The following is a 21,703-nucleotide window of genomic DNA, read 5'->3' on the forward strand; positions in this document are numbered from 1 at the left end:
AGGTTATTACTGCCAGCACCGGTCAAGAGCATACCCCTAAAGCGGAAAAATAAGATTCTAATTCGTTTTCACGGCGTTTTAGGTAATTCTATTTTCGTTTCCTAGTTATGGGTCCTAAACTTCAAATTGACAGACTGGCAGCATTTTACAGGTCAAATCAGGGCCATGTAAGGGATGGACCATTATTTTTTGGAAGCGGGCGGGGGGGGGGGGGGGGGGGGGGGGTGGGGGCAGTGAGTTATTCTCCTGAACTTTGTGGTCATCTTTAGGTTGTGTATGATTTTTTTTTCTCGGGCAATAGATTCTGCAATAATTTTTTTAAAAAAAGTCAAACACAGGACTTGCTCTACATTTTTTTCTACATACTTCCCTTGACAGGGCTCAACCCTCCCCCTCCTCCCCCCCCCCCCCCCCCCCCCCTGGCCCTTGCCACTCCAAAAAAATAATGGTCCGTTTTCCGGAGCTGTTCATAGCAAACGTTCATAGGGACTGAAACTTGGAAAAAGTGGGGCCGGCGCATTTCAGTTTTCAGCGAATGCAGTTGGCCTAAATCTTACCCCCTTTTGGCTTTGCTGTGTTTCTCTTCAGTTCTTTTAAAGTTTTAACCCGTCATTACGATGGTCATTTCATGACCAGTGGCACGAGTAGCTCAACTGGAATGGGTAAGATTGCGTGACCTAGCCATGCCGGACAAACTTTGTCATGTGACCTTGCTGGCACGAACATGGCGGAAACAAGGAACTATTTCACGAGCTGTTTCGTTCTGTTCATTTTGAGGCTTTCTTGCAGCAATGCAAACTCTTCGATGAATGGAACAGTATACTACGCTGAAGGGTAGGTTCTCTTTATGTTGTTATACGTTGTTTTTTTCACGGGTATTTGAGTTGTCCGAATTCGATGTCCTGTTATTTAGCTTTATATGTATAGGAAAGCAGTGACGAAACCGAAAGAATACGGAAAATCCATGGAAGTTCAGATTTTTTTCCAATTTTTCAGCTAATGATTAGAAATTATAGAGAAGTAACCAAATCAAGCAGTGCCTTTGATTTTCCATAACTCTGTGTGCTTAATTTTCTAGTAGATTCACCGAAAAACGTAAGCTTATCATGCCTTTAATTTGTTATGTAAGACTTTACTGAGCTTAAGCTTAACCGTCATTTAGGTTACTTTATCGATGCTGGAGACAGCTAGTTTTAATTTTGAACTTAACTTTTAAAGCTTGAGTTGATGTTAAAAACTTATAACCAGACAGCTTGCTTTCCAGCATGTAAGCCTAGCAGACAAATTATTCTGTACCACAGGAATACCAAGTCCAGATGGTTTAAGTTTGTTCTGAGGAGAAGGTGCTGGTAGGGCTGTAGCCTTACCACAAATTTTTGGTTTTGCTGATTTTTTACAGCGTGCAAATACATGATAAATGGTAGACAAGTGACTGTTTTAAATGCTTGGTTGACTAGGCCAGATTTTTTAGACCTACTTGTACCACTTGAAAATGGTCTCCCGCTGCCATGGTCCCTGATTTTCGAGTAACAAGCGGGCTAAAGCTTTGTACCGAGATTATTTGTATCATATTTCAAACTTCTATGCGACTGTTTTACAAATGTAAATATCTCTGCAAAAGAAATCATTTCTAACAATACCAAATGTCGAAATCAAATTTTGAAGTTCATATGAAACACTTGAAAGTACTGTTAAAATGAAACTGATGATGACATTTTATCTGTGTTTGCTCAATTTCTCAGAACTTCCTCAAGTTCCCATGAGAATTTTTTTTGGTGTTATTTCAGACATCTATTTATATCTTTATCACTTAGAATTTAATGCAAAGGACTGCAATATACTGAAATTTTATTCTGGTACAAGGTTTTTGTCCACTTAAAACTGAAATTGCTCTGTTTCCTATCAGATTTTATCTTAAGATATTCACCATCCAAACTGACAGGTTTTTAAGATAATTGAAAAATTCATGAATGACCACTGATCAATTTATTGTTTTCAATTCGTTAATGTGCTTGCTCCTGGCACGTCTTGATATCTTTATTGTTCTCCAATGTTTCCTCATGGTTATTCCTCAGAGAAAGAATACCAAAGTTCAGTACACAAAACAGCTTTGTTTTGACTCAGTCACTGTTCAAGAAAATTCAATGACTTTTTTACGACTTGTGAGGGATTTCAAGAACTTCTCAAGGACTCTACCTGAAATTCAAGGACTTCTCAAGAATGTGCAAACCCAAGGCCTGTCAAAAGTTATCATTTCTGCTAGAAGTACTCTTGGCAAATCTAGATGATAAATTCTAGATTACTTGTTAGTGAGAGTAATGCACTTTCATTAAACCAGTGTTTTTTTTGGCCTTGGACATTGCATTTGGAATACAGCTTATAATACAATGGTTTTTCCAGGCCATAAGCACCAACACAAGTCAAATTACACGACAAGTCTTCATTTGGGATAGGCTTGAGTTCTGCTGCTCACCAAGGTCTTGCGGGCTCCTTCCCACGGGCTCCTTCCCCTGGGCTCCTTTCCCAAACATTTGCTGGTGATCAAGTCTGCAATTGGAATGCGATGCACAAATGTACATACATCAAACCCGAACAACTGCAGAGCCACGTGGTGCTGCTGCCTTGAGAGATTATTCTGCCACGTCAGCAGCAGGCCAAGATACACTTTACATGTAATTTTATCAATGGTTTTGCCATTTTCATACTGATAGATTTACCATATTCTCGTTACAGAAAGTATCACATAGAGTTTGGTATACTTGACAAAGACCATGGTGTAGCTTATGGGACATATGAGGATGCAATTAACACCACAGGGTAACTATGATTACAATAATTTATGTATACAGTGTACCGTTTATCATAATTGGCTGAAGGTGATACTTAACTTCTGTACGGTCGTGAACTAATGATTAAGTGGAGTGTTAGGCTCTGGACTGAGCGTTCTGTATTTGCGCCCTAGCTATAAGCTACATTACTGTAAGCTAGAGAAGAGAATTAATCCCAGTCAGAGTCATTTGAAATGTTAGATACATCATATTTTCTCACTTAAGTGCCTAGTTCCTCTTAAGGTCTACTTACAGTGCTCAGCTAGCCAGCTTAGTACACTGGCTAAAATCATATGTAGATACTGCAGACATTTGTTATTATAAATAGACTTCAAGAAGTCCCTCTTGTTTCCTTGAGTCAGGCAAAAATACAACAATGGCCTCCCACAAATCTGGAGTTTTGGGGGCCCGTTTTTCACACTGCATTTTTGCCTTTCACTCAAAGGCCTTTAATTTTGAGGCACAAACAGTTGTGGATCTTCTCACTGTCATAAACTGTTGTTAGGGTGACTTGGCAAAATGTCACAGTTTAGTAAACTGGATTAACTGCAGGTTGCTAACCCATTAGTGGATGTCTGTAGTACCCCATTCAAGAATAACAGCAATTAATTCAAATATGTATAATTAGATAGTCCTGGTCGCCGGTCATGGTACATTGTGTAGAAAGTGTGGTAGTGTATACCGATATGCACAGTCAGAGTGTCACTCCCAAAGGCTGCCTGGATTTTTCTTGTGTAGATGGTACAGTAATTAAAGAATTTCCTTTTAATTTTTCTGTATGCTCTCTGCAGTTGGGGTGTACTGAATATTGCATCAGGAGTAGGAAACACTAGTTACAGTGACCAAACTATCATGTTTGCCGCTGGATATCTTGAAGGTGCTTTAACAGCTCGGTAGGTACAGGTAGCACAATATATACATCTACAATTTAATTTAACTAAAATATATGTTTTACATCTTTTGTTTTTTTATTTGTTTGTTTAGTTGATTGTGTATTTTTGTTAAGCTTTGCTTTGCTTATGGAGTAGTGTTACGGGGATTGTAGCCAGGAAAATAGTCTCCCGCCTAAGATTTTCATTGAGCCGGTGACCATTTTTCATGAGAGACCAGGTCAAGGGACATGGAACAAACTTTTCGTCCCCAATCTTTTGCAACACCTTAACTACAGGGCTACCACGCTTTGCATTTACAATATGGTGGATGCAGTACACGGAAAGAGAACACACTAAACAATGAAGTGCTCAAAACAAGACTTTATTTTGATTACTTTACTCATTTTAGTGGCCCCAATACTCAAGGTCATCAGGAATTTGTTCCAAACTTTTAATTTAGATGCTTCGATATTGTTCAGATATCGATTTTGTGTACGTATAACCTAAAAACTGTTTGTTGTCCTTTAAATAGCGAGTGATCGGCCGCCAAACTCCAGCCGGCGATCACCTCTTTCTCAGCCGGCGAATTTCGCCAGCAGCCGGCAATTAGTGGTAACCCTGGTGTTAATTTTTTTTCCTACACATCCTTAACCAGCTGTGAAGTAGAGAGGGTGTAGAAGTTGAATGATTATGATTAAGTTAAGAGGACTTTGGGTCAACTGGTACATGTATAGCCATTTTCTGGTGTCATTGTGTTTTGTTCTTGAGCAAGACACAACTACATGTACTATCACAGAGTCTCTTTCCACTCAGGTGAAGAAAATGGTTACCTTAGTTATCAGTGACAGTAAACTCTGGATTGTGTTAATATCAATCATCTCTTGCAGTGGTCAATACCATCTTTTTTTTAAACCACTAAGGAGGACAGAAATTACTTTTAAAAGCCAGGTTTAACAAGATAAAGGGTAAAATTCTTCAAAATAGAAAAAAATCTCCAATTTTTGTTATGTCAAGAGAGCAAAAATTGGCTGTAAATAATCATGCATTCAAACAAAATTATTAAGCGTTCGAAAAATCAGGATTCCACTGTTAGTAATGGCTAAATAATGGCTCATATCTAATTGTGGGCAGTACTTCTTCTCACTTTATACTATTAAATAGAAGTCAGAATTTAAAAAAAAAAAAAAATTGCTGACCTGGAGGCTTGAATTAGCCTTTAGCTTCCTCTAGGATTTGCTGGGCTTTTAGGATAGTTAAGCGCAGACTGGGAAAAGCGCCTTGATGAAATAATAATAATTAATGTCTTATTATATTTATCAAATGTTTATTTTGTTTCTATGGTATCAGGAGGATAAATGAAAACTATGTGAATATCTATGATGAGTTCTTCAGTAAGTCTTCAGAATCCTTTGTGAAAACTGTTGGCAAGTGGTTCGATGCCCAGGTAAGTTCAATACAGTCAAACCTCCCATAAGTGGACACTCCCAGGACCAAAAGTGTCCACTTAAGAGAGGTTAATATTCGCTTAAGAGAGGTGTCTGCTTATGAGACATTATGTGGCTGGGACCATTTCCAATTGTCCACTTACAGGATTGAGGTGTCCACCTAGGTTCGACTATACTGAGTATTCTTCTCTACCCTCTTTTAAGCCTGAGACCTCTTCAATCCACTAACCCCTTCTAACATCACCTGATCCCTGTTTCTTTTTGCCATAACATAATGTTCTACTTTAAATTTATTTTCCATGGTACCAGAATCTGGTGTCATGAACCGATTGGTTCCTTCCCTGATTCTTGACAGCGCTAGCCTTGAGATGAACATTGACAGATCATGACAATGGCTTGCAAATTTGTGCATGTATTAATAAATTTTGTGTAATGTCAAACCTGTGGCAATGGCAGTTTTTCTCAAAAATGGCAAATTCCTTGGGGTGGGGACATGGGTCAAATGCTCCTGGGATACATATAAGAACAAAAAAGAAGGCAAATGCCAGGCGCTCCCCGGATTAATCTGGGAAGTAACTCTACTTAAATTCCATAAACCATAATGAAAACGTAAAGGTGATTTAAACCAACTTATAAGATTTTTATGAAACTGCCATTAACACCTTAAATTAAGTTGTTCAAAGTTGTTTTCCAACAACTCTTTAGTAGAAATGGAGACAAAAGTACATTTACTTTACTGTTACCGTATTACAAACCACACAGCACTTTATATGATAGCTGCATTTGATCACATACATGTACAGAAGAATGCTATTTAATTTGTGAAGGTTTTGATGTAACTTCGATTAGGTTTTCCTCATAGCCAAGCTGAACGCACAGCGAAATATTTTGATTGGGCCATGTACCATTTTGGCACCATCTCTAATGACGTATCACTCATGTGCTATTGCGCACCTTGTGAGTGCTGTTATTTTCCAGTTGCCAAAGTCATACTAGTGTACAGCTAACAGTAATTTTTTCAGTTGTATCGTCATCCATTTCCAGTTGCTTTTGTCATTTTGTTGTGCTGCATCAAGGGGCTTAGGCAGCGGGTCAACAAAATAGTAGACTTCATAGTCTGGTAACTCATACACACTCAATACATGTGTAAAAGCGTTAATTTATAGGAAGAATGGATGAGGAGCAAAATAGCCAGTGGATCAAACAACAGCTCACTCTGGAGACAAATGGGCAACATTATCTCTCAATATGATGGTGTGTATAATTATTCAATCTATTAAATGTTATTAACCAGCCTGAAGTCTCCGGCTAATTAACTCACTTTAGTTGACTTACTTGTTGTCTATATGTGAGGTCCTGTTTCACATAGTTTAGATGTGTTGTTTTGATTATATTAGGAGAGGTCCATGCATAAACCTGAATGAAAATAACAATACACATAGGGGCCACCTATAGTGAATTAAAAATAGGCATAACTAATAAAAATTAAGTTATCATACGTGAACATTATTTGGCCATTAATTCCCATTGCAAGTGTTTTCTGAGGCCTGGTTCAAGCATTGACCTTTGTAACACATACATGCATTGAACCTAATGGATCACTATTTAGGTACAGATTAAGTTTGACTTTTGAAACACATTATATTTTTATTTGGGTAATGACCTTGCTGTTCTATTGGACCATGGCAGTCAAGTAGAATGGCAGAAGTTTGACTTAGATTCAGATGTCATATGCCACATTTAATGTATACATGAGTTGTACATGTATGTTGGGGTTCAATGTTACCCCTAGTACAAATTGTTATTTGCCTTTATTTCCAGAACAAAGGTAAATTATAATTTATGCCAAGGGTAACATTGAACCACAATGCATACACCAGCTAGGGATACTTAATATATTATTTTGTGCTGACACAAGTAAGTTCAACACCATTCAGTTTGAGTTCTGAAAAGAAACTGTCAAACTTAACGATTTGAGTTGCTCAAATGGGTGATAGGCTCAGCACATGTAAACTTTGACGATTTAACTGGGCCTGATTGATTAATGAGTCTGTCACTCGGATAATGTAATGCCCAGGTTAAAAAATCTCTACATTGTTTGCTGCCATGCAGGTCTAATATCTGGCTACACAGACTACCCAGCTACAGAAAAGGTAATTTTAAAATTTCAATAACCTCAATCAATATGGTACAGTCCCAGCAATAAAATAACCCTGCAAGATTGTTGGCTAGTCATGTCAATGCTGTAGTTTAAAAAGAATTTCATAACAAAATGATTTTAAACTAATCCAGTAGTTTGATTTGTATATTCCTTTATGTTAGGATTATAACTTACAGTTGTAATGAACCTGGAAATCAAAATAGTTTGAAATAATTTTGACCTTAAATTCACTTTAAAATTTCCACAATATACAATCACATTGATGTCCAGTATTTCAGCATATCTAGTTAGAACTCAGTAGAAAATTATATTATTAATAACAGAGCTCCTGTGTGCTCAAAGGCACACGGGCAAAGCCCCTGATACCTTAGAAAATTTGGTAACCCATCAATCTAAAAAATTGTGGTTGTGACATGACTGTCCGTACATCCATACATCCATACACTGATACTTGGAAAATAAGAGAGTAGCACCATTGCCATACACCTCTACATCTTTGATTTTGGGCATCCATGTTATGGTTTATTGACAGCTGTCACAACAAGCTATCTGCTGACCAGTATCGCATGACCATATCACAGGCTCAGTTTAGAGCTCATTGAGGTCACATGTTTTTTTGAAGTTGATCGCTGACCAGTTTAGTGGTTTTCCGATTGGATCGCAGGCTCAAGCCAGGTTATTACTCTCGGGGAGAAGGAGGGAGTACATGCAAAGGCAAAATTTCGGTGCAAATTAACCCCTGGCGTGTTGTTGATTTTTCTTCCGACATATTCCTGCACAATCGTCTCTCAGAAAGTCCCTGATATATCGCGTATGTAATTTCTACAATCTTGGTTACCCTTACTGGGTATAGTTTGTTAAAATTTAACTGGAAAAATAGCAAAACCACGCGTTCAACTATTACATCCTCGCAATTGATCATTTTTTGAGTTTCTGATCTAAGAAGAACAAATATTGCAATCAGGGTCCGCTTTTAGGCTTGGCTAAATCTACATATTGTAATTAAATCAATTTAAGGTTGTTATTCATCGTGGTAGATGCAATAATAAAGTGTATTATCGTTTGTCTCACGATGTAGTCACTTGAGATGTAGATCGCGACGTTTCGACTGCTTACTGCTAGTCTTCTCCAGGCGATAAGGTCGACTGATTGCACGGTATCATTTATATCACAAAGGTTGGCTGTGATTGGTGCATTTCGATCCTCCTATTGTTCCATTGTTCCGGCGAGTAGCTGTTCCCTCAGTGGTCCGCTGTTGTACCGTTCTCCTGTTGTTGTGTTTCTTGATCGTGGGTATCCATGCTTCAGGAATTTCAATTCCACTGTCCCTGTTGATGTTGTTAGGGTGAAGTCTTATGTGAATAGCTTCCTTGACCCTACGTGTGTACCAGTGAGGATCTCGATCAATAAACTTGACCTCATTCCAGATAGGATAGTGGCCGGTCTCGTGGGTGTGTTCAGAAACGGCGGAGGTCTGGCTACGGGCGAGTCATATATCCCTGTCGTGTTCTTTGATCCTCTCCTGCATAGATCTCCCTGTTTCCCCGATGTAGACTTTGCCGCACTCACAGGGAATCCTGTAGACAACACCATCTTGTTTAGCTGGGTTGACGGTGTCCTTTGGTCGCACTAAGTGTGACTGAAGTGTCGTGTCGGACTTAAAGACAGTGCAAATGCCTTGTTGTTCTAGGCAGCGGCAGAGAGACTCCGAAACTCCTTGGACATGAGGTAAAACGGCGGTGGATTTAATTCTGCGACAGGCTCTCTTCTTGGGGTTGTTCGTGCCTTTGTGATCTTCTGTACAAAAGAGGAGGGATATCTGTTAGAAACAAGTACAGATGACAGATGTTTCTTCTCTCCAGCGATTACTGATGGTTTGGTGACGAGACGTTTAGCCCGGTCGTACAGACACTTCACAATACTGCGCTTTACTGACTGAGGGTGGTGTGAATCATATGCTAGGTACTGATCAGTATGTGTTGGTTTCCTGTAGACACTGGTGGTAAGGCGGCCATCAGGTTCTCTGTAAACTGATGGCCGCCGTTTCTGAACACACCCACGAGACCGGCCACTATCCTATCTGGAATGAGGTCAAGTTTATTGATCGAGATCCTCACTGGTACACACGTAGGTTCAAGGAAGCTATTCACATAAGACTTCACCCTAACAACATCAACAGGGACAGTGGAATTGAAATTCCTGAAGCATAGATACCCACGATCAAGAAACACAACAACAGGAGAACGGTACAACAGCGGACCACTGAGGGAACAGCTACACGCCAGAACAATGGAACAATAGGAGGATCGAAATGCACCAATCACAGCCGACCTTTGTGATATAAATGATACCGTGCAATCAGTCGACCTTATCGCCTGGAGAAGACTAGCAGTAAGCAGTCGAAACGTCGCGATCTACATCTCAAGTGACTACATCGTTAGACAAACGATAATACACTTTATTATTAAATCAATTTAATCAAATCACCACCCACAGAAGTCAGGCACTGATTATGTACTTCTAAAATCTGAGCAACTAATAAATATTAAAAGGGTTTTTGTTTCTGTTTCTCCACTGTCTGTAAAAAGATTCTCAGACTTTTAAATCTCGTGTATATTAAATTTATTGAGCAGATATGATTGAAAACTTATTGGTGACAAGTGTAAATATTGTTTGAATTGCATGTTTTGACTTTGCTCTCTTATTCTTTTTTAGGTATTGAAAAAGTTTGCTTTTCAATTTCTTAATGGTGTCGGTGATTACCTCACACTGAAGGATGTCCTCAACCCTGATGGACGTCCTGATTGGGACAAGATGACAGATGATGAGATTTTAACCAAGGTATATTGTATATACATTAATTCTCGTTAGAAGCATGCAGTCACGTTTTACCTTCTGTTGTCATGACATCCCTTTTGAAAGAATGGAATTGGCAAAATGGCATCATGAAATGGAACAGCAATCATGCAAGGATTGGAAATGGTAGTCAGAATGGGAAAAATGGAGGCGTGCAATAAATTATTATGAATTAAGAATGAGAATATTATAAAGCAGACCAAAAAATCCAAGATCACATACTGAATATTTTACATGGGTACTGAATATACTATTAGCTGATTGGTTATCATAAGTTATCATTTATAATAATTAACTTCTATTTGCTTTATTGACATATTCTTTTCGTAATGAGACATTATTACATAACTCTAAATTAGCTACCTGACAGTCATGATTGTGTTACAGTTATATTATTAATCAGTATTACTGGGTTTTTTTTCATCAATGCTAGGTAGGACGAATGGGGCATTGTTCTGCTCTCATAAAGATTCTTCCAGGATATGAAGATATATTTGCTGGACATTCAAGGTACAACCATATATATACTAAGAGATGCCGGTAACACATTTTGTTGTTTTACCTGTAAAACCTTCACCTCAGCGTAACCCCTTAATCTCACACTCAACAACTCAACTTAAAAATTTAATTTATCTATCTGTGGTTCCTTCATTTGTTTCTTTGTTTACCTATTTGTTCATTTCAACTAGTCCGCCAATGGTCTGCAACCACACAGTCATTCATTTGCATATTAATCTTTGTTTTGTTGCATTACAGCTGGTTCGCGTATGCTGCAACAATGAGGATATATAAACATTACTATTTCAATCTCAATGATCCAAGTACAGGTATTCAATAATTATTAGAATTATTACAAGTTTAGCTTCTTATTAAGTATTTTTAAATGTTCAATAATGAATTTAACAATAACTGCTGCAGCAATTCTTGTGCACTCATTGGCTAGTTTTCATTGTCAATAAGCCGACAGACACATTAATTTATAATTTATGCATATGTCAATGAAGGAGAGTGGACAATTTGACCATTTGTTATCGTAAAAACAAATTGACACCAGGTTTTAATGCGTCTGTCCTGTTATTGACAATGAATTTTGTCATAATAAGCATCGTTGACGTAGTCTGCTGATCCATAGCTACTTTGACAAAGTTATGACGAAATTCATGATCAATAACAGAACAGACACTGAAAAACTGACGTCAATTTGTTAATCAGATCTTGTAAATGGATAGTGCAGATGAACAAATTTTCAGTGATGGAAACCAGTATGGTCTAGTTTTGTTGAAATTACTATTTAATTAATAAAACTGAGCTGAAGCTTTAAAAAGAGTGATATAATGGGTAATATGAAAACTTTGATTATGTTGTTGTGTCTTGGAAAAATCACTCAAAACTCTCCTTGCTCTCCTTTTGACTATTCACTAATATCTTCACCTTGCATTTGAGCAATCACACAAGCAGAATAACTGATGCCTGATTTTATGGAATGGATAATGGATAAATAAACAGAAAATGTTGAATATAGTATCGAACATCAAGTTTCTTATTCGGTCTGAAGGGTTTGTTCTGGTCAAGTAACAAGTTATCTGCTCACACTTGATTGGTTCATAAACAAATTGATGGAATTAAATGGTGCATGGGAGTTTGAACTATAATTATTTATTAAGAAGCATTTTAGAGAGAAATTTCACGTCTGTTACTATGTAATTTTGTGTCTGACTGCAAACTTTTCAAAGGAATCTTCCTGCAGGACAGATGGCTCATTTTCAATTATTTCATTAAACAATGGAATCAAATTGGAGAGTAGCAATGTAGCTTGCTCATGCATCGAGCTGTGAAGCTGACCCTTAAATTCAATGTATCATAAGATATCTCACATGATAACAAATGTTGTAATTTTGAACCACATTCTGCAGGTTCGAAACGGATGTCTTTTTCAAGTTATGCTGGATATCTGGTATCACTGGATGACTTTTATATCATGGACAGGTAAAAACATGCTGCTGTCAAGACTGGTCAATTGACTGGCCGACACATGGACCAACCGACCGGCCATCCTTGAGGGCCAGCTGGCCGGTCCTCACGGACTGACTGACCAAATGACTGACTAACCTACCAATCGACTGACCAACAGACTGATCAACTGAGCGACTGACTAACTGACTGAATGATCTTGTCTTGGTCCATGAATGACTAACTGACTGAGTGATGAAAGACATACGGATTGATTGATGGATCAGGATTGAATGATAAGTTCATTTATGAAAAAAGAGATGTGGGATCTAAAACATGAGAAAAATTGGATTTACTTTTAAATTCATGTTGCAATTCATTGATATAGGCATTTAATTGCGACATAATTCTGCGTGGCTCTGACTTGAGATGATTCTTCTGTACTGCATTGCTCATCCTTACTGCACAGAATATCACACGATTAACATGTGCACATAAACAAAATTGTGGCTCTTTCTAGCTAAACGGCTAGGCTTGCAAGAGACAAATCCTCTTTTTTTTCTTGGAAACGACTACCAGGACCTAACGAATTTTTCATTTAGTTTGAATGCAGCAATCAGCCTTTTTCTGTACAGTGATTATAGACCTATTTCTATTGCAGAGTAAAAGATTATAGCTGAAAATAAGAGCATATCTAAGCATTTGCTAAAGATAATAACTATCTGGCTTAAAGAACACTGCATGCTTGGAACATAGTGAATCCCTGTCATCTGAATATGGGTGCCTTTATCATGAAACACACATCAAATTGTTCCTTGACATTGATGCAATACATCCATTGTTGTTGAGCTCTTGCTTAACTTTCTCCCTATTTTTCTGCTCTTACACAACATATTTAGTTAATAATTCAAAGTTAGACATTTCTGAAAGCTGATAATTTAACAAATTATGGGAGCAGGAGAAGATCCTCCTGCTCCTAAACAGATGCCGGGATTCCCCCTTTTTTATTTCAAAATTCAAGTTCTGTTCCGTAAGCAACCAATAGGTAACATTGGAAATTTTCAGTTAATTTACCACTCAACATGCGAGACATAAAATATTGCCTAATCTTAGTTTGTTTATTTTATCAGTGACTTGATCATGGTTCAAACAACAAACAATGTGTTCGACAATTCTTCGCTGAAGTATGTCACACCACAATCCCTTCTAGCCTGGCACAGAGTGCGCCTTGCTAACCTGATGGCTCACAATGGTGAAGAATGGGCAGGTGTTTATAAACAATACAACTCAGGTATTATATTCTCCTATGTCAGTGTAGTGTTTGTACAGTTGCCTAATGGCTATATGTACTGTATTGTACTCGGTTCAAACCCTCAGGTTGGTACCACTGTGCGCTGTTTTTGGCTAAGACACTATCTATATACTTGATTAGGTCTCAGTGTCTCTTTGTCTACCCAGGGATCTTGACTGGTATCAGCAAAATTAACAGTGACCTAGCTACCAGAGAAGTAACATGAAATACAGATACGCCATAAAGTTTCATTTGCACTTTTGTGCGAACTATCATCAAAAAGTCGCGTGAACAAAGAAAGAAATTTGCGCGTTTCGCTTGCGGTACTTTTGCACAATACTGTATGTACTGTAGGTGATGCTCATAGAATTACCAGTTCCACATTCATACAAAAGGATGTGTGACGTAATAAAGGAAGTGTAGTGGCCTGTATGATTTCAACCCTTAGCTGAAGTCATCTTGTTCTGTATTTGCCAGTGTGGTAAAACGCTTTAAAAAAAACACCTTTTCTTTTGTAGGGGGATGATGCGGGGAAATGACTTTCTTGAGTGGGCCAGAATTCAAAGTCAGGGGTAATGAGGATGTTCCAACATTAATTATTGATCACAGTTCTCCTTGTTTTCGTTTTGATTGTTCATAGGTACTTACAACAATCAGTACATGGTCCTAGATCTAAAACAGGTTCAACTGAAGAAACCCCTACTCAAGGGTGCATTGTGGGTAGTGGAACAGATTCCAGGGTATGTAGTGATGATTGACATGTAAGACATCTAAGTGACAGGACAATAATTTATATTAAATAAATATTAAACACCTGCTATGGCGGAGTGTGTTTCATGAGTCCTTGGTGCTTTGGCTGAATTTGCCGGTTGTTGATGCAGTTCTCCCAAAGAGTAACAAGTTTGCTATGGGTTTGAAGATCAATGCTACATGTGAATCAAAACTTAATAACAGCGCTGTGACTTACATGTATTTACGTGTGAGAAATGTGAGGGTCAGGATCCTTGGTTCAAATCCTCCACCCTACAGTTATCTGGATTTGTTGTCAGAAATCCCAAGTTTAACTCCTTGACCGCGTTGTGTAAAAAGCCAACTGGTCAGCCTCCCACTAGTTGGGATGTTCTATTTGCAATATCTGTTTATTAACATCTATTTACAGTGTCTCCATTCTAATTAGCACAACAGTGCTAAAAGTAATACATCGGACACTTAAATAAAGTTATTCATTGATTTATTATTTATTTATTTATTTTATTTATTTATTTACGATAAATATGTGTTTACACGAAAACAACGATTTGATGATAACCTACCCGACAGGTTGGTAGTCAGTGGAGATCAAACTGAGATCCTCAGTGAAGGTTACTGGCCGTCCTACAATGTTCCTTTCTATCAAGAGGTGGGCATAACAAAGCAATGACATAACATCCATACACCTAGCACGCTCAGGCAGCGTGGCCGAGTGGTTAAAGCGCCGGATTTGAAATCCGTAGGTCCCGGGTTCAAATCCCGTTCTGACCGCTAGCTGATGTTGTTTCCGGTAGCCGCGAGTTCAACTTCTCGGCTGCGCTTGTTAATAGCCAACTGGTCTGCCTCCCGCCAGTTGGGATTCTTAACCTAATTATGTTTATTTGAATGGGGAGTGGCCAATTAAGTAATTAAGTAATTAATCTCACATTCAGAATGCATTACCCGGAATGCGAGTGTTTTTGTTCTTTTCGTGGTCACATTGTTTCACAAATTTACTAATTATACGTCACAATCGAGGAAACATGCAGGACACAGTATGACTGGCTGAGATATCATTGCCAAAAAATAGCGAGGGACTTGAACTTGAACGTGCCATCTGTGTGCCGTCAGTACTCAGTGAATCCTAGTCTGTGCCGTATGAAACTTTCTCTGTTCTGCCCCAGTTGAGAATGTGCACAACAAATCCCTTCAAAACATGGCAGCAATAAGATTTGCGTCAGCCTCTTCACCATCATTTAAAGAATGGAGGCTTCGATTTAATGACTGCAGTTTTGTAATTTTAAACAAGAGTTCGAAACCGTTCGAATTTATGAAAGTTACCCTATTTTTTAGTGGAACACTGCAATGCAATTTTTTTTTTTAATATGTTCATTGTAGTGCATGCAACTCGGCTCCTGATATTATATTTCAGCCGTGTAAATCGGCCATATAAGTGAGTTTCTTATTCTATTGTTAGCTAAAGAATGAGTTAATGAACAGTGATTTAGAAATAGTGCGGGAACTTCATGTTGCTTTGATCGATCAAATTGACCAATTTAAACGTTGGAGGACGTTCGCGCTAATTGTTTCTGTGCATCCTTACTGCGCACGCAAATTCACACGTCACGTCATGCATCGAGCGCGCTAAGTAATCGAGTGAACAATGATAGGGCAGATGGTCATTGCTATAGCTTTGCCTGGATTTAACGATCTTGGACGTTCAGTGACCCCTATTTTTCTTTTGATGGATCATTTTCTCTACCGATTTTTCACGTTTAGCGAAGAAATGAAGAAAATCTATCGATTAGGAGTTTGAATTTTTTGCAAAATGCACTATCAAATTCCGTTCTTTTTAGCCCTTCGTTTATCTGTGTGGCGGTTTCAAATGCCTCTTGAAGGGTTAAGTAAAAACGTTAGCAACATTTGGAATTATTGACGCAACGGATTCACTGATACCAAATATTACTAAGATAGTTTGTTTCCGTTGATTCATCTTAGATATTTTAAACTAAAAACCCTGGAGACCACGCTGATTTACGCGCGGCAATATTTCAAAATCAGACTAGTTTCCACACGCTTTATCTCTGAAACGAAGTCCGTGATTCAATCTTTTTTATTATTATTTGTGAAACAAGTAATTCATTATCTGTCCGCGGTAGAAGCTTGAAGAAAATCTATCGAGTGGAACAATTTTGCGCAAACATCCCCTAAACAAGGTTCTGATAGTTACCTGTGTTTATTGCCTTCAGGTATCTTGGTTGTAACTTTCTCCCAGACTCCTCATCACTTGAAGTTCAAGGTCGTTTTTTGCAATATACCAAAATTTGCTTTGAAATTGAAGAAAGATCCATGTTATAATATGCTCAGACAAGAAAATGCCAAAGAGGCAGTCATAAACCGAGACACAGTACTTGAACAACTAGAGCTAAAATTTTCAAGATCAAAGATGTAGTGTACTGATTAATTTTATTCTTTGTTTTGTGTCATTAGATTTATAATCTAAGTGGTTACCCTGAATTTGTGAAGAAACATGGACTATCGTATTCATATCAACTTGCTCCAAGAGCCATGATATTCCGTCGGGATCAAGGAAAGGTAACTGCAGGGCTAGCTCTATATCATCACCATGCCATCAACTTATGGGGACATGAAGTGGGGAAATATTGCAGTGACAGTTTCCCTCGCGTGACGTACCCGTTTTTTCGAAAAAATACGTTTACGTGGACAGCATTTCTCCCTGCAACATGTTGCATAAAATTCAGGTGGTTTAAATTAGCGCGCCACGAAGCAGGGACAAAATAACCTCAGTTTTCGATGCCGCATCGTGTGCACTACTCTTACAAACTGTCTCCACAACAACATAGAAATGAACCAATATCCTCTTCGTGTGCGCCAGCTTGCGAACTGTCCTTGTAATGTGCTTCCCATGCATACAACTTTACATCCTCACAACATGTCCCGTAGTGTCTACCAATCTCTAGAGTGTACATGTCAGGCATTGTTCGCATTTGACATTTGCATCAATGGAAATAAAGGAGCCACAAACCAGCTTAGGAGATAGTGAAGTCTCTTCGTGTGCTTACAAACATAGTACATGTATCTTGTTTCTGAAAGAAGGAGTTTTCATGTTGGCTGATAAATAGCACGTGGTGCTTGTTCAATTATTAATATATATTTTGAGCCGCCTATGATACTAGACAAGATAGCAAGGTATATTTTTCTTACCAAACCTCACAACCTTACAAATGCAGCATTTTGGAAAATGATTATTGCTAAATAACGGCGCGAAAATCACGACACTGCATTTTATTTGTAAATTTGCTAACTTTGCAGGTTGTGGATATTAAATCAATGAAACACATTCTGCGCTACAATGGTATGTAATTTACCTTTGAAATCCCCTAATATTGTAGTCATTACAAGTGCAGTCGAACCTCCACGAACGATCACTTCTCTTCTACGGGTACCACTCTTACTTTAACCTCTTTACAAAGGCCACCTCTCCACAGCAGCAATGCCAGGCCGGTTCACCAGTGACTCACAAACGGTATATACAAAACCTTATTTTTATTGTAAAAGGTCACTAAACTTGATCCGTGCCGCGTGTCTTTTGACTGTGTTTCTGCCTGGTTCTATTTTTGTCATATAGTTTGATTTTGTAACGTATTTATATGCTATAATAAGCACTTGTTTAAAAAATTTAAAAAATTAACATTTTGCATCGCCCCCCCCCCCCCCCCCCGCCCCGAAAAATACAGTTGTCAATTGCACCCCTACCTCCCCATAAAGGCCACCCCTCTCTTCATGGGCCACTTTCCCCTGTCCCCAAGGTGACCGTTCTGGAGAGGTTCTACTGTACTCTCAAATAGCTAAAGTAACTAAGCTGCCTTGCAGCACTTTCCATCACTTTGATGGATCAATATTACAACTGTTTATCAGTTGACGATGCTACATTAATGGCATCGAACGAATGCCCAGTCATTGGTGAACAATTTGTGGTCAGGTATTGTATCTGATGTAATAGCCAACTTAGATGTTTGAAAATTGTAATTGCCTCGGAATTCCGTCTGCCGACTTGCGTCAATACTTTACAAAGAGTTGTATATCTAAACACCATAATCACAATTTCATAATAAAAATTGTGTTTATTGACGTATTGTACAGTAGTGCGCTTTAACTATATTTTCGAATGGAAGAGAGAATTTTATAGGGGAATGTTTGAAGATCTTTGAACATCGCCGGGGTGGGGGGGGCGTTAACTACGTGAACCGTTATGCCCCGTCCACACTGCGCCGAAGAACTTTGAAAAAGCAGCTTTATTTCTTCGGTTAGGCTTACCGTCCACACTAATCCGTCACGAAAACGGAGCTTTTCGAAAACGCTCTTCGAACCTGAGGAATTTAAAAACGAAGGCTTTGCGCTTTAGTGTGGACGGAAAACAATTTGAAAACAGAGCTTTTTCGAAAACGATGACGTCACGATAATGTGATTTTCCTCAAACACAAATCCAAAATGACCGGTGATTGTTGTGTTTTCAAGTTTCTCGGGCGTAGTGTGGACGGAGAACTTTTGATGGGTTTTCAGGGTAAAAGATGGCCATTCTTGTAAAAATTATTTTCACCCATCTTTACTCCTCTTCTTCATAGACTATCCTCATGACCCGTACTCGGATAAGAACCCGTACAACTCCATATGCTCAAGAGGAGATCTTCTTATTCCGTCAGACAGGAGTCCAGATGGTTGTTACGACACCAAAGTAAGGTTCATGTTTTTGAAACTTATGTAAACCGCCATATTCGCAAAGCCAATCAGCGGTAAGGTATCAATAACAAACGTAACAAATGAATCAGAATATGGGATAATATATGAAACCAGTGCATATGGCTAGCTAAACATGTGTTATTAGCAAGCGTGGGAAAAAATCCAACCAGTGGCAAGCGCGCGAAAAGCTGTAACCTGTCACAACTGCGGGAAAATATGTTGCAAGTGGTAAGCGCGGGAAAAGTCACATGACCCATAATGAGATTGTTCTGTGTGTTTCACGTCATTGGTTCTGAAGAACAATCTTTACCGTGATTGGATAGAGATCAGAATTTACCAGTCGTAAAACAAAGAAATGGTATATTTTCTAAAAAAAGTTTTCATGGACTTTTTTGGAAGTTTGGGGGAACGGGAGGCTTATTAACGATTATTCGAGTTCAAGGTAACGAGGGTTTATTTTCAGGTGGGATGAAACATCGGCAACCTGGGTCTTTTGTAGTAAAACCTTGTACATTCAATTAGTTTACTGTTGAACTACTGACGCAAGAAAAAATAGTATCTCTTGCACCCGTCGCTTCAACCCCCCCCCCCCCCGTCCCAATCCTTCCCCCGCTATCTACCCCCAAGTTGAGGCCTAGGCCTCGATGTTTGTGAGAAGCAGTGTTGTAAACAGTTCTTAAAACCTTGATTGTTTCAAGCACCAGTACACGATTTTCCATACCGTTTTCAGACCTGATACATTAACCTGTTTATCCTGTTTTAAGGTGACAGATTACTCAAGGGCAAAATCATTAATGTCCGAAGCTATCAGCGGTCCCACTTACCAGGTACCACTGACATTTTGCTAAATAATTCATCTTAAGGTCTCCTGATGCTATCACAGTGAGTAGCAATAAAACTGTTTCACGCAAGGTAACCTGCGTACCTGGTACAAAAGTGAGGTACGAGGAGTTCACATTTCCTCCTGTTCCAACCAAATGCAATTTGCGCTTTATATTTACTTTTGCGCTTTGGTGCTGCCTTGTCCGGAATTGAATTTTATTTTTATGATGTATAGTAAAATGCTAGTGTCGAAAAATAGATAAATTACTAAATGGAAAGTGTCGTTGCTGTTGTACAATGTCTATGAACTCGTCGGTTTGTACAAAAGTCTCACGCATTGCCTATGCTCACTTGTGATTTCACAAACTCTTGCCTGTGAATGCACACATGAATTAATCTCTGTCCATGACATTGGATATCCTTGAGTTCTTATTGAGTGATATGTCTCTAAGTACATACCGGCATCTCTTTGTAGGGTTTACCCGTGTTTTGCTGGAGTAATTTCTCGTTTCCAAACAAGCATGTTGGTTTGGTGAGTGCATTTGAATCTTGAAGTACTTTGTCGTGCAATATGTCACGAGTCATGCAATGTGTCACGCAAATTGTCACACAATTTTAAGTCACTTTTCCAACGAACAAGTTTACCCCATGCATTTTTCTGAAATAGAAAATATCAGAAACTGGTGACTTGACTATAAGTTACTACCAGTGTTACCCATTGGCTGGTTATCTGCATACTCACAATTTGACTGGCTACGCTAATGGCCCTTAACTAATCAGGAAATTATCGAAGTTTGTTATGTTAAGGCCTCGAGCTTGTAGTCTTCTTATTAAATAGAAGCCAGAGGATTGAAATTGTCCAGAAAATTGATACCCTTTTGAACCTCGTTTATTAGAAAACATGACTTTTCACTACTGAAAATGTTTTGTTTTTGTTTTTGTTTTCGTTTTGGTACTAAAACGTTACTTTGTCGTTTCTTTTCTTTCAGCCTGACTGTTACAACTTTGATTTTGTGACTATGAAGCCAGAGTTTTAACAGACGGCAGTATACTGAAGGCTTTCGGTGATGGGGAATGCATCTCTTGGCAAAATTTTACCTTTTATCCAAACATGAGTCGCGTCTTTTCTTTTTAGTTTACATTTGCAGTTGAAAATAATCCAGGCCCCAGAGATCTGTGTTTTAAGAAATACGTAACGAAAACCATGCCGAAGAATATTTTGTTTAAGTCAATTTAAAAAGTTGTTTGTGGTTATTGTAATCTTTTTAAAAGCGAACAATAACTGAGTTAATAATCTTTAAATCGATGTTTAAGTTAAGAAAAAACAATAGTGGTTTTCGGAGGGGTTTTCGTTCTAGATTAATAAATTTTTAACATGTCATTTTGAATGTGAAATAGAATTTGAATCTTACAAGGTGATATCCATTTTAACTGATTAGTTATTAGATTTTAAATGAAAAATGATAAGTTAATAAGTTTATTAGTATTGTCAAATCTGTTGAGATTGTCGTAAATAGATTGTCTACATAACATGTCATTTATGTTCAATTTTGAAAAATAAAACGTTTTGTACATGCCTTTATTTTGTGTTGATGAGAAAGACAGTTGACTTCTCGTTAGTAAGCTTTTCCATCATTAGTTAAGGTGACTTACTACAGTTTTTCGGAGACTAGTAGCGCGCGCTATGATTGCTTTCCAGACGTCAGTACTAATCGCACGTGCACAAATGACGCAGGCAACCCTAAGAAGAAACGAAAACCACTTCAGCACTTGAAGGGCGCTAAATCACTTCGGTATACGTAGCAATAGTTTCAAACTCGGTTCAAACATGTGTTTAAGCCTAGGGCCAAAAAAAATATGATATAAAAAATCGAAAAACAACCGGTAAAAGAGTTCTAAATTACTCTTGCTTTCTCGCACGCGAAACATTGCGTCACATGAGCGTGCGCTTAAATTAAGGCCATGCGCAATTCAATTCCCGTCCTAGA

At 38.4% G+C, this 21,703-nt stretch overlaps 1 protein-coding gene across 1 annotated transcript; it reads left to right on the forward strand.

Moving 5' to 3' along the window:
* The first annotated feature begins 687 nt into the window (after positions 1-687).
* LOC110047420 (lysosomal leucine aminopeptidase-like) lies at positions 688-21,297 on the forward strand. Its single transcript, XM_089281200.1, has 19 exons — positions 688-834; positions 2,734-2,817; positions 3,620-3,721; positions 5,048-5,144; positions 6,312-6,399; positions 7,258-7,298; positions 10,022-10,147; positions 10,596-10,672; positions 10,919-10,989; positions 12,076-12,148; positions 13,243-13,403; positions 14,044-14,143; positions 14,724-14,802; positions 16,623-16,727; positions 17,466-17,508; positions 18,779-18,888; positions 19,658-19,720; positions 20,191-20,247; positions 20,705-21,297. The coding sequence occupies exons 1-19, from the start codon at positions 725-727 to the stop codon at positions 20,750-20,752; spliced, it is 1,635 nt and encodes a 544-aa protein (XP_089137326.1). The 5' UTR covers positions 688-724; the 3' UTR covers positions 20,753-21,297.
* Positions 21,298-21,703: the final 406 nt, after the last annotated feature.

The sequence above is a fragment of the Orbicella faveolata genome, unplaced genomic scaffold (genome assembly GCF_042242905.1).
Source record: "Orbicella faveolata isolate gen_17 unplaced genomic scaffold, um_ofav_v1 contig_48, whole genome shotgun sequence".
Lineage (NCBI taxonomy): Eukaryota > Metazoa > Cnidaria > Anthozoa > Scleractinia > Merulinidae > Orbicella > Orbicella faveolata.